General features: G+C 46.5%; 1 protein-coding gene across 10 annotated transcripts in view; it reads right to left on the reverse strand.

Annotated features, from left to right (window-relative positions):
* The window catches only part of ANK2 (ankyrin 2), a 494,244-nt gene that overhangs the window by 428,452 nt on the left and 49,401 nt on the right, over positions 1 to 16,391 (reverse strand). For all 10 annotated transcript variants that reach the window (XM_056116850.1, XM_056116830.1, XM_056116829.1 and 7 more), the window contains exon 2: positions 15,028 to 15,072. In XM_056116850.1, the coding sequence (XP_055972825.1) occupies positions 15,028 to 15,072 (45 nt within the window). The remainder of the gene's footprint in view (positions 1 to 15,027; positions 15,073 to 16,391) is intronic.

Consider the following 16,391-nt stretch of genomic DNA (forward strand, 5'->3'; position numbering starts at 1 on the left):
CGCCCCCAAAATAAAAATAGAGAATTTGGCTCATGAAAGACTCAACTCTACTCATTGTAGTTATTTGGAGAAATGGCCATGTATTAAAATAAATTACATCCCTAAGAATAGGGCCTTCTCAAAACCGAACATAAGTTTTTGGTCATCTTAACAGGTAGATGAGATCCCAGTCAAACATCTGGTATTTCTGGGGTGGGAGCACACTGCTCCTGAGTCTTTCTTTACAGTTTAGGTCACATGCTTACCACAGTGTTAACACCTATGGTTTTGAGGTACAAAATTACTGCATCCCACCACTGACTACTGTCCAAGACCCTCCACCACTTCTTAGGTCGCTTCCAGTTCTCTCCCTCCCCTCCACTGCTTGATAACCCTAACTTTGGAATCTTCCATCCAGGGTTTGTCATCATTCAATACTGTCTATTCCTGTGTTTGGTTTCTCGACATTTCACTGGCGAGTGAGATCACCCATATCTGTCCTGCTCCTGCTTATTTCACTTAACTAATATGTCACCTTCCAGTTCATTCAAGCCAAAAATATTCGCCACTCGGGGGTAAAGGACAGCCCCAGCTCATGCAGCGACTGAGGAATCCTTACAGATCCCCCCCTTGCCAACTGCAATCTTCCAGCACGCTGACCCTGCCTACTAAAGGAACCAAGCAACAGCGTGATAAATCACAGAGGTCAGGTGGTAGCTATAAAAGCACTTAGCCAAATGGCCTGAAAATTAACGCTAAGTAGACTTCAAGTCAAAAGGCACGAGTGGCTTCCAGTCTCAAGATGCACTTATCCTTCATGAAGCTATTATGAAGTAATTAAGCATCTTCTGCTTTAGACTTGAGGAGTTTCCACTGAATTTTTCAAACTTTTTCAGGGCCCCCAAGATGGTCCAAAGGGGCACATGCTTCGCGTGGCCAGCACTCCCTTATCCCAGGGTCATCTGTGGGAGAGATCCTGGAGCACGGGGCCAGGAGTAAGCCTCGAGCACCACCAGGGGCGGGCCCCTCCCCCCCAAGATCCCCCGCCCTCCAAAGTCCTTTGCCTTGGCACAAGCCAGTTTTTTTTTTATTGTTTTTAGGGTCATACCCAGAGATGCACAGGGGTTACTCCTGGCGCTGCACTCAAGAATCACTCCTGGCAGTGTGCGGGGGACCATATGGGATGCTGGGAATTGAACCTGGGTCAGTCGCATGCAAGGCAAACGCTCTACCCACTGTGCTACTGCTCCAGCCCCAAGCCAAGATTTTTAAATTTGTTTTTCCTTGTTCTTTTGACAAGAAAAGAACCAAAGATTCACTTGTATAGAACAGAGGCATCAGCCAGTAACCCAGCTCTGAGGCCTGGCAGATGGGTGCCATGGTTCTCAGTTGCTCCAAAATGAGGCTGGATCTGACCATGGGGGGTGGGGGGGAACGCCCTGAGTGTGCCCCCCACCACCACGCATCAGTGGGAATTTCTCAAAACCCTCCTCCAGGGAAGATGAACACATAATCCTCGCCACACTCCCCACCATGCTTTTCCATGCCTTGTTTTACCAGTCATAGCTCAGCTCACTGAATGTGAAGGGGTGGGGGGTGTCACCAAAATTCTGCAATGGTTAAAGTTATCGTGAATGCACAGGGACCTCAAATGAGCTCAAAGCCAGCCCCCCTGCAGGAATGCGGGGTGTTTGTAGCAGCATCTGCCACCTGATGAAGATGAAGCCACCTGCGGGGCCATGGAACCTTCCAGAATCTCCCACTCCTTGAACTGCTCCAAGCAGATGCTTCCAAGGCACCAGGTGGGGCTGGTGAGAAGCCTGTTTGCCTCCTGGGTCTACTGTCCACCAGATGGGGGGAGGAAGTTATGGGCAGCACAAGGCAGGCAAAGTCACAGCCAGACATGGGAAGGACACCGGCCCCTGTCCCACCTGCAACCCAGCCACCCCAGTGACTGCAGGCATGGCCTGATGCCTGTCCCTGCCACGGCGCCTTATTGTATTGTAACTGCAGCATGGGAATCTCTCTCTTTCTCATCTCCCATGTTTACATTCACACATGATGCCCCAGGATGTCTCATTTGCCTATAAAGGTGGGCCCCCACATGTGCCCTGGCACCCCACTTCAAATCTTATAAAAAAAAGATGCTTGGACTGTTTCCCTCACACTTTCAGTGAGGGGAGAGGGGTGCACAGGAACCCCCAATTCTCAGGGTGCTGACAAAGGGAAGTGTCTGTGTCCAGCAGGTAGGGACTCTGGGCTGAACCAGGAGGAGTGGGCCAAGATCTGCATCACAGGACGAAGTACAGCAACGTGCAAATGCCTGGCGTTGCTTGCTAGCACAGTGCAGTTTCCATGGGGCTCTCAATGTGAACCCAGGGGGAAATTGAGAAAACCCAAGGGGCCGAGGTAACTCCCACATTCCCCAGCCAGGTTGACTCTCATTGGGAACCCCAGGTGGTGGTGGAGAGTAAGATGCTCCTTCACCAAATCTGAAAGAAACAGAAGCTCAAAGAGGAGGAAGAGGGGCTAGAGAGACAATACAGGGGTCAAGGTGTTTACCTTGCATGCGGGAGACCCCAGTTCAATCCCTGATTTCCCAGAGGGTCCCGGAACCCCACTAGGAGTGATCCCTGAGTGTAAAGACAGGAGGAAGCCCAGAACACAGCTGGGTGCGCCCCTGCCCCCCGCCATGAGAAAGTGGCAGCAACACAAATGTGTAGAACAGATCTGTAATCTGCTGTGGGGCACGCATGCGGATAAAGCCAGATGGATCCCAAGGCACTATAACAACATCTGTCTTACTGGGGGGTTTGGCACCAGAAAGCTCAAGGCACTTTTGTGTGACTCTTCGGACCCACCTCTCGAAGCCGCCCAGAGCATAGACTTCACACACTGCGCCTTCCACTGCTCCTGCATATCATCCTTCTTTTCCTCCTCCCTGAGCATCAACTGCGCCCCCCCACCCCCGCTCATCCTGGTGCCTCTCAGTGCCCAGATACAGCCCTCAAGTGGTCTGGCCCTCATTCCCTTCTAGCTGCGAGTTCCCTGCGAGCAGGGCTCTCTTTAGCTCACCTTGATCCACAAAAGTCCCTTTTGAAGTATTTTAGAGACAGGGGATAAAGATACAAAATGAGCTATGCAGGAGAGGAGAAAGGGATATAAACCATGACTGTGATTTACTCATGGAAATACCTTCAGTGGAGACCCCGACGCTATACCACAATGAATGCCAACGGCCCATGCAGGCACCCACCTGAGAGATGCACACCTGCGTTTCCTACTTTTGCTGGCTTTTTACCTGGTTATAGCAGCCACATCCAGTACTGCTGCGCAGTGGCTCAGCAGGGCTGCATCCACCTGTGATTGAGGGTCTTGGAGGGTGTGGGGACACAGAGCTAAGATGACGCTCAGGGCCTCACAGAAGCAAGGCGTATACTCTGCCGTGGACCTATAACCCCCATCACCTCCCAGCCCCGCATTCTGCTGCTAATGTGTGGATGCATGCTGCAGGCAGGGAAAAAGAAGGAGGCTCTGTCTGGCCACAAGAGAGATGAGGGTCTCATTGCAGGTTCTTTAATGTATATGCAGACTACAAAGGTTTTGTTGAGATGCTTTATTATTTAGTAGACTGTAGCATTGTAGCACTGTTGTCCCATTGGTCATCGATTTGCTAGAGCGGACACCAGTAACATCTCCATTCGTCCCTGCCGCATGCTAGTGTAGCCCAATGGTGTCTGCTCACTCCAGAAACACGAAGTGAGACTTGTTACTGTTTTTGGCATATCGAAGTGCCATGGGGAGCTTGCCAGGCTCTGCCATGCGAGTAGGATACTCTCAGTAGCTTGCCGGGCTCTCTGAGAGGGATCGAGGAATTGAACCCGGGTCGGCCGGGCTGGCTGCATGCAAGGCAAACACTCTACTGCTGTGCTACCACTCCAGGCCATTTAGACTGAACACAGAATTTCCACTTAATACACTGGTTGTTGATCAAGTTTTGACAGCTAGAGCTTAGGTGAAGAATTGTAATGTGCATCAAAGGTGACTTAATAGGTGACCCCAGTATTCTCACTGAACAGACCAGCCCAGTGATGAAGCTGATTAGAGCATTTAGTTCATTAGCTTTTAACAACCCCACCAAAGGCAAGTGTGTGTGTGTGTGTGTGTGTGTGTGTATGTGTGTGTGTGTGTGTGTGTGTGTGTGTGCGCGCGCGCGCGCGCATGTTTGCGTGCATGTCAGGGGGAGAGCCACACCATCAGTGCTCAGGGAGTACTCCTGGCTCTGTTCTCAGAGGATGACTCCTGGCCGTGCTTGGAGAATCACATGTGGTGCCAGGAATCAAATTCGATTCAGTCATGTGCAAGGCAAGTACTCTACTTGCTGTGCTCTTTCGAGCCAACCCCCAAGGCAGATTTTAATTACTCCCCATCATGAGCATATTACATTCAGTGTTAGCTTGTTTTCTCTTCAAGACTGTCTAAGACAGAGGGCAGAGAGATAATGCAGTGGGTAGGGAACTTGCATTGTATGCAGTCAACCCAGATTTGATACCTAGGTTCCACAGGGTCCCTGGAGCTGCTGGGAGTGATTCCTGAGTGCAGAGCCGAGGGTTACCCCTGAGCTTTGATGGGTGTGGCCTAAGAACCAAAAAATAAAAACTGTATAAGAAGATAAAAATGGAGGTGGAGCGATGGTACAGCAGGTAGGGTGTTTTTCTTGCATGCAGCTGACCTGGGTTCAATCACCTGCATCTCATATAATCCCCTGAGCACCACCAGGAGTAATTCCTGAGTACAGAGCCAGGAGTTGTCACCTGAACATCGCTGAGTGTGACCCCCAGAAGCTAAATAAATAAATAAAAGCAAACACAAAAGTGAAACCAATACACACTGGAAAATAATACATTCATCTGAAAACTGTTTTTAAAAATCAAAATATTTCAAATACACTATGCTTTTAAAAATTATTTTATTTTTGGTTTTCTGGGTACACCCAGGAATTCTCTGCACTCGAGAACTATTTCTGGTGGTGCTCGGAGAATCATATGGGATGCAGAGAATGGAACCCAGGTCGGCTATATGCAAGCCAAATAGCCCTACCCACCATACTATCACTCCGGCCCCAAAAGCTTAATAATTTTTTGTTGTTGTTGCTTTTTGGGTCACACCCAGCATTGCACAGGGGTTACTCCTGGCTCTGCACTCAGGAATTATTCCTGGCAGTGCTCAGGGGGGACGATATGGGATGCTGGGAATTGAACCCTGGGTCTGCTGTGTACAAGGCTAACACCCTACCCACTGTGCTATCGCTTCAGCCCCCTTAATAAATTCTTAAGACAAAGACTTACCAACCCTGCAGTCTGTTATAACAATGTTCATATAAATTATTTTCTAGATCTACTGTTATTAATATTGCAATTTTGTTCATTTCATTTCATTCATTTCATCATCCTGTTAATCGTCGATTGCCTCGAGCAGGCCCCAGTAACGTCTCTTTCATCCTAGCCCTGAGATTATATTCAGGGCTCTTTAGGAGAATGAGACCCATCATTGTTACTGGTATTTGGCATATTTGGTAGGCCACGGGGAGTTTGCCAGACTCTGCCCTGTGGGCAGGCTACATTCGACAGCCTGCAAGTTTGTCCAAAGTAGGAATGAGATAATAAGATGTCGCGTGGCCGCGAATGCGGCCGCGCGGTTCCAGGATCTGGATTTTATAGTCTCTGAGTCTTGGCCGCTGATGGGATTACACGGCGCCAGGGGGCCAGGTGGTGGGTGTGACCCCCGCCTACTGGAATTTGGAGGATCTGGGTGGAAGATGCTCGACTCCAATTCGAGTAGGCTTGGAGGTCTCGGCCCCGGAACCCGCGTGGCTTTGTCCCTCTGCCAGTACCTTCAGGTGTGCGGAGAGTGGTCTCAGCATGGTGGTGGCTGGTCCTGGAGGTCTCCGGCTGCCGTAGCCCTGGCCGGGGCGGGGAGGAAAGCTCAACCCGCTCCCCTCCAAGGGACTCCGGGAAGGAACACCGAGGCGCGGGGGCAGAGACTGCACTGCTCTCGTCCGGGATCTGGATTTTATAGTCTCTGAGTCTTGGCCGCTGATGGGATTACACGGCGCCAGGGGGCCAGGTGGTGGGTGTGACCCCCGCCTACTGGAATTTGGAGGATCTGGGTGGAAGATGCTCGACTCCAATTCGAGTAGGCTTGGAGGTCTCGGCCCCGGAACCCGCGTGGCTTTGTCCCTCTGCCAGTACCTTCAGGTGTGCGGAGAGTGGTCTCAGATTTTGTTATCCATTTTAATCCTAGAATTGTACCAACGGTTGTCACTTTTTTCTATATGAAATAAAAATTTTTAAATTAAATAAAATGTATCACTCTGTATTTTATTTGACAATTCTAGCTTAGCCAGTTTTAAAAAATAATATTGGTAGCAATATTTTCCTGTCAGATCTCATGATCTTGGTAATGGTTTCTTTATATCAAGTTTGACATTCACTATTTATTTGTTTATACAGCTATATTTCTACTGATCACACATGATGAGTTTCAAATCACTGAGGATTCTGGGATTAAGAAAACTTGAGCAAGTTTCCACCTTTCAGGAGTTCTCTCTACAAAGTGCTTGAGGAAGCAGAAGAGCCACAAGAACTACAGAAGAAATCAAAATCCAATTTCTGCGACTCAGTTCAATTCAAAGTCACAGGCTTATTACACTGGAAAAGTCGGAAGAAGGGAGGGAAGCATCCCTCAATTTCGCCACAAGGTTAAGATGCACCTTCCAGAAACTACTTAGAAGAAAGAGGCGTCATGAGGGCTGAGTCCCAGAGTTCCCCCACACCCCCAAGCACCAATATCAGAGCACTGTACCTCATCACTCTGCCCCAAAATAGAATCCGCGTCTTCAGACTCATTTCCCTCCTGCGCCTGGGCTCTCTCCTTCAGTGGAAGAAGCACTGTGTTCTGACCTTGAGTGACATTCCAGCTGTCACAGTGGAATCTGGATCTGCCCAACTGGATGTTGGACTCACTCATTCTTTGGGCCCCTTCAATCCCTAAAGCTGTGGGTCCCCAAGTGAGTGATGCCATGCTCCAGGGTGCTGGGGTAATCCTTGGGGCAGGAAGCGCCTTCAGTGGAACTGGGGGGGGTGGAGGGCTGCTTTCTATTGGTTCGAAAGAAGGCAGCATTCTGGGGAAGAGGGACAATGAGGTTTTTTGTTTTTCTGAAAAAGGGGGCAATTAACCTCTAAAGTTTGGTGTTGTTGTTGTTTAAAGCAGGAGATGCCCCTCCAGACACCTGAATAAGCTGATATCATTCCGCCGCTCAAGTCACAGGGCCGGAGCCATAGTACAGCATGGAGGACACTAGCTGTGCACGCAGTCAACCTGGGTTGAAGTCCCGGCACCCCATATGGTCCCCCAAGCACTGTGATCCCAGAGCCAGGAGTGAGCCCTGAGCATCAGCTGACTGTAACCCAAAAACAAACAAGCAAATAATAAATAAACAGGTATAAAGGAAGAAAAATAAGATTATGGTGCTGAAGCAAGAACATGGTGTTAAGGGCCTGACCACCTGCCCCCCCATCTCCCACCCATGAGGCTGAATTCCAGTTTGATTCCAGCTCTGCATCACCAGGGCTCATTCCTGAGCACAGGGCCAGAAAGACTCTCTGAGGACTGCTAGGTGTGCGTCCCCCCCCCCCAACACACACACACACACACACACACACACACACACACATACACACAATAGCCTGCACAGCCACACCTCATTTTACCCCATGGTTATCTCCAGAGATGACTCGTGACATAAAGGCACCACTAATGGACGTTTCATCATTACTTCCTCATAAGACAGTTCTCTGTTTAGGTTTGTATTAATCCTGGTCAAAAAATGCAATTTTAGGGGGCTGGAGTGATAGCACAGCGGGTAGGGTGTTTGCCTTGTACGTGGCCAACCCGGGTTCGATTCCCAGCATCCCATATGGTTCCCCAAGCACTTTCAGGAGTAATTCCTGAGTGAAGAGCCAGGAGTAACCCCTGTGCATCGTCAGGTGTGACCCAAAAAGCAAAATAAAATAAAATAAAAATGCAATTTTAGGCAAAGGATGAGTGAAAAGTGCAGAGTAAAATAAATTCCTCCCAGATAAAACATACCATTGAAGTGACTTGCTAAAGAAGTCATATGATCCTCTGCCAAGTCTCACTTTCTCATTTCTTCTCTCCCTCCTTCTTTCTTTACTGCCTCTTTTGTTTGAAGAACAAGAGAGAGTACTTAGTTTTAGTAGCTTTTATTAGGAGTGCATGAAACTGAGCAATTCTCTTAGCCACTTGGAGGCTTAATTGTCTTGTAAGAAAGTGATCGTGATAATAACTTCCCTCTCAGTAAGGAAAAAAACTGCACAGAGAAGAGTTTTAAAATAAGCTTCATTTTGCCATAAAACTCCCCATCACCAGAAGACAAAAAAATTCTGAAGTGCTAATTAGTGGCCTTTCATATAAATACTTAACATTATATAAATATTTAATATTCCAGCAATATTCAATATGGCCCTCTCCTAATGTTTTTAAATAAAGAGATGGGAAAACACAGCAAGCACAGCTCACACCCATGTAAAAAACGCACAAGCCAGAGTTACCTGTATGTGACATGAGCCATCTAATCCATGTAGAGTATCTAACTCCAATCACTGACATCATATCAGGAAAACAGAGATCAGTAATAGCAGTGGGAAGGTGCAATGGTAGTGTGATTGGTGTTAGAACAATGAATGTAATAAATCATGCACAACTTTTTTTGGGGTTTTATTTATTTTTCTTTTTGGGTCATACCCAGCGATGCACAGGGGTTACTCTTGGCTTCGTACTCAGGAACTACTCCTGGCGGTGCTCAGGAGACCATATGGGATGCTGGGAATCGAACCCGGGTCAGCCGCGTACAAGGCAAATGCCTTACCCACTGTGCTATCGCTCCAGCCCTGTTCATGAACAAATTTTAAAAATAAATATTAAAAAAAAAAAAAACAGAGGGGCTGGAGTGATAGACAGCGGGTAGGGCGTTTGCCTTGCACACGGCCGACCCGAGTTCGATTCCCAGCATCCCATATGGTCCCCCAAGCACCACCAGGAGTATTTCCTGAGTGCAGAGCCAGGAATAACCTCTGAGCATCGCTTGGTGTGACTCAAAAAGCAAAAAAATAAATACATTTTAAAAAATAAAAATAAAAAAACAACAGACAGGCAAGAATCTTTAGCAGTCTCACTAGATCCAGGTCAGTGTTTTCCCCCTACCCATTATTTTCCTGAAATAATGTCTAGAAACTGGAAAATGTTAAATGTGCAAATATTCTCTACTCCAATTTTGGTCCCAGGCTGACTCACTTTTGGTAGCATTAAATGAAATGCAGTTGCCAGCTCCACCAGCACATGCTTGCACACGAGGGGCTGGATTCAGTCGCCCACATTACACGGTCCCTCAGCACTGCCTGGTGGGCCCAAACAACAACAAAGAGAAGACATCTGGTGCTTACAAATTTCACCTTCTAGAAACCACAGCATGGGCTATGAATGACCTGGCTCCCATAACTGAAAGATATTTATTAACATGGGCTGGAGCGATAGCACAGTGGGTAAGGCGTTTGCCTTACACGCAGCCAACCTGGCTGACCCGAGTTCGATTCCTCTCCCCTCTTGTAGAGCCCCACAAGCAACCGAGAGTATCTCGCCCACACGGCAGGGCCTGGCAAGCTCCCCGTGACGTATTCGATATGCCAAACACAGTAACAACAAAGTCTCCAATGGAGATGTTACTGGGCCCGCTCGAGCAAATCGATGAACAACGGGAGGACCGTGATTTATTAACATGCTAGAGGCGTTATAGTCTGTCTTGATTTAGCTATCTATATCCAAGTGACCAAGGGCATGGGCTAGAGTCAATGTGCTGTGGCTTCTCTAGAATACACATTTTATCCATCGAGAATCTCCACTTCAAAAATAACTTTTCCGGACTGGAGAAATAGTACAGACTGGAGAGATATGCTGACTTGCCTTGCATGCAGCTGACTAGGTTTGATCCCAATCATCCCCTCCCTAACAAATCTGCAATTAAGTGGCTTTTGTTTTTGGTCCTTATTACACCAGCAGAATTTGCTTGAAAATGCTTTAGTAGGAATGAATGATTTGTAAAGCAATGCATTTATATCAGAAAACCAGAGTTTTCAGTTATCTGTTGATGCAAAGGGTGTTTTAAAACACATGATCCTGAGACCTGATGTTAGGAGGGAATGCGGGATCATGGGCGGAGGAATTAGATCGCTGGATGATGGGTTTGGAGGTGGGAATGTTGTATGTCTAAAACCCCTTTATAAACAAATTTGTCTAAAACCCCTTTACAAACAAATTTGTAAATCACTGTATCTAAATAGGAAGAGGGGCTGGAGCGATAGCACAGCGGGTAGGGCGTCTGCCTTGCACGCAGCCAACATGGCCGACCCGAGTTCGATTCCTCCGCCCCTCTCGGAGAGCCCGGCAAGCTACCGAGAGTATTCAATATGCCAGACACAGTAACAACCAAGTCTCCAATGGAGACGTTACTGGGCCCGCTCGAGCAGATCGACGATCAACGGGAGGGCCTTTTTAAATAGGAAGAAATATATATACATATGTACATTCATTTTTAAGTTGAAATAAGATACTAAAACAACAGCTATCAATCCACTAATCTTATTTTAAAAATTTAAAAATATGAATAATCTGAGTGAATTCACAGGACTGATCTCACAGGAGTGCAGAGCTACAAAATGGATTGTGCGGAGATTTCATGACCAGGAAACAAAAGTAAACAAATAGCGAGAGAAAGAAAATATATTGAAAACAGACTATTTTTTACTTAAAAAAACAAAAGGCCAATCAGAAAGTCTTCCAAGTTAGAAATCCTCTGGTTCATTAGTCAATGATGATAAATTATTTGGGGAGAACCAACCAATGAGTATTGACCCTTTCTCAAAAACTGCTAATTACAGCCTTTTCTAGCACATGTTTCAAATATTGCTGCTAAAAAAAATTAAAAAATCTCTCAGCAGTTCATTGTCTTCCAAATACATTTTTGTAACCTCTAAGGTGGGGGGGAGGAAGATAATTGGTTTTTCTGGAAGGTTCTATGCTTGTCTGATTATACTGAGTAGAAATATGCATATGTGCAGAAGGACCAAGTTCACCCCTTTTGTCTGAGGATTCCCAGGCCTTGGAGTGATGCCAAAAATAAAGCTGGGTTGCTGAAAGTTCCTATTCAACCCATCCGCAAAATTTCACTCTTCCTCTGCTGCTGGCCACAGATAGCAGATTCAGGCGTGTGATGAAATGCATGGTTGTTCCCCCCAAGCCTTACAACAATGAATATTTCAGTACCCACTTTTTTTTTCAGAGGATGTTACTTTAGAACAGCTCTGCACAGGGTTGGTGGCTCTGGGTAACTGAATAAAGCGCCTCTCTGATAGGCTTTTCCTATCAGATCTGAGAGTATTATCACTGTTTCAAGAGCTTGCAAACGCTTCTAGTAGATGCAGGCAGTTCACAATCTTTTCTCTGCATCACTGAACAGCCCCAGGCAAGTGAAAAGGGGCAGCTGCCTGCTGAGAGGGGCCGGGGCTAGTCCCTGAGTTGCATCTTTTGGCCTTAGTGCCCTGGTCTGGGTCAGGCCCCTCTTCCCGGGACAACTGCCTCTAAAATGTGCAGATATGGATTCATGCAAATGTGTGGGGAAAGGGGCCAGGGCAGAGGCCCTATGTGGGGAAGGCCTGGCATCATGTTAAGTACCCCCAAGAACCCCCAAGAGTAACTTCTGAGCACTGAGCCAGAAGTAAGGCCTGAGGACAGCTGGGTATATGGGAAGGAAGGAAGGAAGGAAGGAAGGAAGGAAGGAGGGAGGGAGGGAGGGAGGGAGGGAGGGAGGGAGGGAAAGAAGGAAGGAAGGAAGGAAGGAAGGAAGGAAGGAAGGAAGGAAGGAAGGAAGGAGGGAGGGAGGGAGGGAGGGAGGGAGGGAGGGAGGGAAAGAAGGAAGGAAGGAAGGAAGGAAGGAAGGAAGGAAGGAAGGAAGGAAGGAAGGAAGGAAGGAGGGAAGGAGGGAGGGAGGGAGGGAGGGAGAGAAGGAAGGAAGGAAGGAAGGAAGGAAGGAAGGAAGGAAGGAAGGAGGGAGGGAGGGAGGGAGGGAGGGGGGGAAGGAAGGAGGGAGGGAGGGAGGGAGGGAAGGAAGGAGGGAGGGAGGAAAGGAGAGGTAGGGGAAAGGGAAAGAGGGAGGGAGGGAGGGAGGGAGGGAGGGAGGGAGGGAGGGAGGGAGAGAGGGAGGGAGGAAGGAAAGGAAGGAAGGGAGGGAGGGAGGAAGCGAGGGAGGGAAGGAACAGAGAAGGAATGAGGGAAGGAAGGAAGGAAGGAAGGAAGGAAGGAAGGAAGGAAGGAAGGAAGGAAGGGGGAGGAAGGGAGGAAGGAAGGAAGGAAGGGGGAGGGAGAGGGGAGGGAGGGAGGGTAGGAGGGTGGGAGGATTGTTTACCACCCAAGAATTGTTATGATCTTCACTAGTTGACAAAAGAGCATCATCAAATTAGAAACTTAAAAATTCACTGGCAAAATCCAGGGAATTTCATGACAAACAAATGCTCTATGCCATTGACTCCAGCCAACTCAATCTACCAATGTCACCTCCTGCCCCTTTTGACTTCCATGACTTCGACCCTTAGTAGGGACTCTTCAGCTCCTGCCTAAACCCTCACATCTTCAGGGCACCCTCCTCTGACAAACCCAAAGGCATCCCGAGTTCTCCTGTGGCTATTTCCTCACTGTGTCCTGAAACCTCTTTGTGTCTACACATTCAAGCTCACTGCCTCACAGGAACCCTCTGTGGGCCAAAGGTGGGCCTCCCTCCTCCCATGCCCTCTCCTATCTCCCCAAGATCCCCCAATTTCATCCTCTATCCCTCTTCTGCACAGTTCACCCTGACTGTTCCACACAGTCAAGACTCCTCACACCAATTTTCTCCTTTCACTCACAAATGAAATGGTGGAGGACTATCTCTCAAGCAAACTCCATCTCATCACCTCCAATTGATTCCTCAACCAATGCCAGCCAGCCTCTGTCCTGACCATTCCACCAAAATTCGTTGGCAAAAGTCACGGAATACTTTTGGGAGGCCAACCTCATGAGTCTAATAAAGCCTGCGTTATGCTCTGCCAGCTCCGGATGCATTGCCCAGGTCTGAACCTGGTGCCCTGCTCCTCATAGAGTCACAGATGCCAGGAAAGTGGTCCCACTGGGGCCCAGGCTGAGTTACCAATTAGGAGATAGAAGGTGACTCCCCAAACCCCCGCAGACCACCTCCGCATTTCAAACATGCAACTGTCAACCCAACTTTTTTCACTTAGAAACCTCACTACTCTCTCAAGAGAAGTGAAACAAATCGTAAAATTTAAATATAATAAAGCCGGACCCTGTCTATTGCTTTCATCATGCATATTAAGGAAACTGTCTGATTCATATTTGGCATCAAAAAAAAGGAAAAAATCCACAGAGTAGAAAAAAATGATATAATGTGATGATTGTAAGAAGAGAATATACTACTGGGTGGGAAAGTATCCTCCCACTTTTCTTCAGATAAAGCCTTTCCCAAATGTTGCACTTTCCCTGAGTTTTTTGTTTGATGGTGTCAGGAATTAAGTCCATGGCCCTCTACATGCTACATGAGGACAACCCCACAAATTTATATCCCTGCTGTCAGTCCTGCAAAGCCCATCAGGAAAATTCTAAACAAATGAAACATTTTCAAATATTGTATGAAGATTTGGGACTGGAGAAATAGCACAGCAGGTAGGGTGTTTGCCTTGCATGCAGCCGACCCAGGTTCGATCCCCAGCATCCTATATGGTCCTCTGAGAACCGCCAGGAGTGATTCCTGAGTGCAGAGGAACCCCTGAGCATCATCGGGCGCGCCCCCCTCACAAAAAAAATTATATAAAGATGCTTTTTATCTGTATAAAATCAGACGCTGAGTTTCTTCTTGTAGTAATCTCATAGGTCTGTTCACATTAATGAACTGTCACCTGAGTTACAGGGACGGTCCACGCTTGGATGAGTCTGAAATAGCGTCTGCCTCCACTCATAACGCCACCGCTTCCCCTGGAACCAGACACGCCTGCCACCCTGTTAAAGATTGATTCTCACAGCTGAGAATCGTGATTTCACATTGAGCTGGGGACTCAGTAGCCGACCCAAGTCCCATAGTGACAATCTGGGTCTGTCAGCTGCACCCAGCACCACAATCTACCCACCAATCAGACATCCTCAAGTCACATATGCTGCAGGTACTGTGAGCTGGGCATCCTTACTCTCTGTCTCTAATTGTATATTCCCTTTTTTCCTCCTTCCCTCCAGCTTGATTTTCTTTATGTAAATAGAATCTGGAGTTTTCCACACTGATAACTATCCATTTTAATGATCCAGAATGAAATGCCTTACTGATAGAGCAGTTTCGTGAGTAATTCTAAAGACAATGTTTGATCACAGAAAACACACCAGAAACCCAGGAAGAAAACACAAGACTTTGATCCACAAATTCCAATGCATTCATTTCATCTACCACTTCTAATTTTTTCCCCTACCTCCCTCTTCCCACCAATGAAAATCTTGATAAAATCAATTTATTCCTTGATTTTCCCATATCATGGTCACGGTCACGGTCCTCCCGTTGTTCATTGATTTGCTCGAGCAGGCCCAGTAACATCTCCATCGTGAGACTTGTTACTGTGTTTGGCATATCGAATACATCACGGGTAGCTTGCCAGGCTCTGCCGTGCGGGCGAGACATATCATACTCATACTAATTCCCCAGCCAACAGAGAGAAATTTTCTTTTTTATATTTCTCAAATTAAAATATTATTAAAGCATTGACATCTTTAAATTTGTTTACATTTGCATAATAGTTTTTACCAAAATAGAACTTTGTTACAATCTAACCTCATTGACTTTTCATGATATTCTTTTTATATATTATTAAAATACCATAGTACCTTTTGCAACATGGTTGTCATTTGAAATGTCAGTTCTTCATGTCCCTGTTCAGTTACTTACCTAAAATGAAAAAAAAAAGAAAATTAAGTTTAAATTCATTTCATCATTAAGAATGGTTGTAACAATAATAGCTAGGAATGATCATGATGATCACGGTAGACAAGAACTGAGTGTTACGAATAGGTAAAGAGATATTCCTGATAGTTTTTCAGTATCTGTATTGCAAACCACAATATCCAAAAGGAGAGGAAGAAGAAGGAGGAGGAGGAGAAGGAGGAGGAGAAGAAAAGCACCTGCCACAGAGGCAGGTTGGAGGTTGGGGAGAGTGAGGGGTGATGGGAGGGAACTGGGGACACTGGTGCTAGGAAGTATACACTGGTGGAGGGGATGGGTGATGGAACACTGCACGACTGAAATCTAATTACAAACAGCTTTGTAAGCGTCTATGTCACAGTGATTCAATAAAAAAATCAATAGAATCAACCTAAATGTCCAACAACAACAGCAATGACGACAACAAAAGAACAGTTGTAACAAATCTAACAAACATAGTTTGCTCATAGTAAGCAAAATGATAAATTACAAGAAAATCATCACTATTATAAATGCAAAACAACAAGTGGGCAAATAATTTTAAAACTCCTAAAACAAATGAGGGACAAAGGTCTGGACACCATCATTGTATGTGGGAACCCCATGTTCAATCCCCAGCAACACATGGTCCTCCAAGCATCATCAGGTATGGCCAACTAAAACCAAAACAAAACATAAACAAAAAAAGTAAATATTTTTAAAAAGCAGGCAAAACAGAGCAGATTAAAAATGAGGGAAAGGTCGAAGTGATAGTAGGGTGATTGCTTTATATGCAACCAAACCAAGTTTGATCCCTGGCACTGCCATGAGTGATCTTGAGCAAAGAGCCAGGAGTAAGACCTGAGCACTGCCACGTGTGACCCCAAAACCAAAAAAGGGGGATAAGGAATTATATAAGAGGAGCAAATTAACAAATTATAAAAATGTTTATCTAACCACAAGGAATTTTAAGGCAAATGAGTAAGCTGGTAATGATCAAGACAATTATAAAAAAAATACTAAATAGGGTTGGAGAGATTGTAAGTGGGAAGCGTATTGATCCTGGGTTCGATCCTCAGCATCCCAAGTGGTACTTGAGCATTGCCAGGAATGATTGAATGATTCCTGAATGCAGAATGTAGGAATAACCTCTGAGCCTTGCTAGGTGTGGCCTAAAAAGAAATCAAGGTCAAATTAAGTACTCATATGTGAGAATTGCTTTTATTGATTCAAGTTTTTTACATAAAATATTTAGCCAATGAGGGCCAGATAGTACACTGGGTAGGGCATT

Source organism: Sorex fumeus, unplaced genomic scaffold, assembly GCF_029834395.1.
Source record: "Sorex fumeus unplaced genomic scaffold, SorFum_2.1 ptg000033l, whole genome shotgun sequence".
Taxonomy (NCBI): domain Eukaryota; kingdom Metazoa; phylum Chordata; class Mammalia; order Eulipotyphla; family Soricidae; genus Sorex; species Sorex fumeus.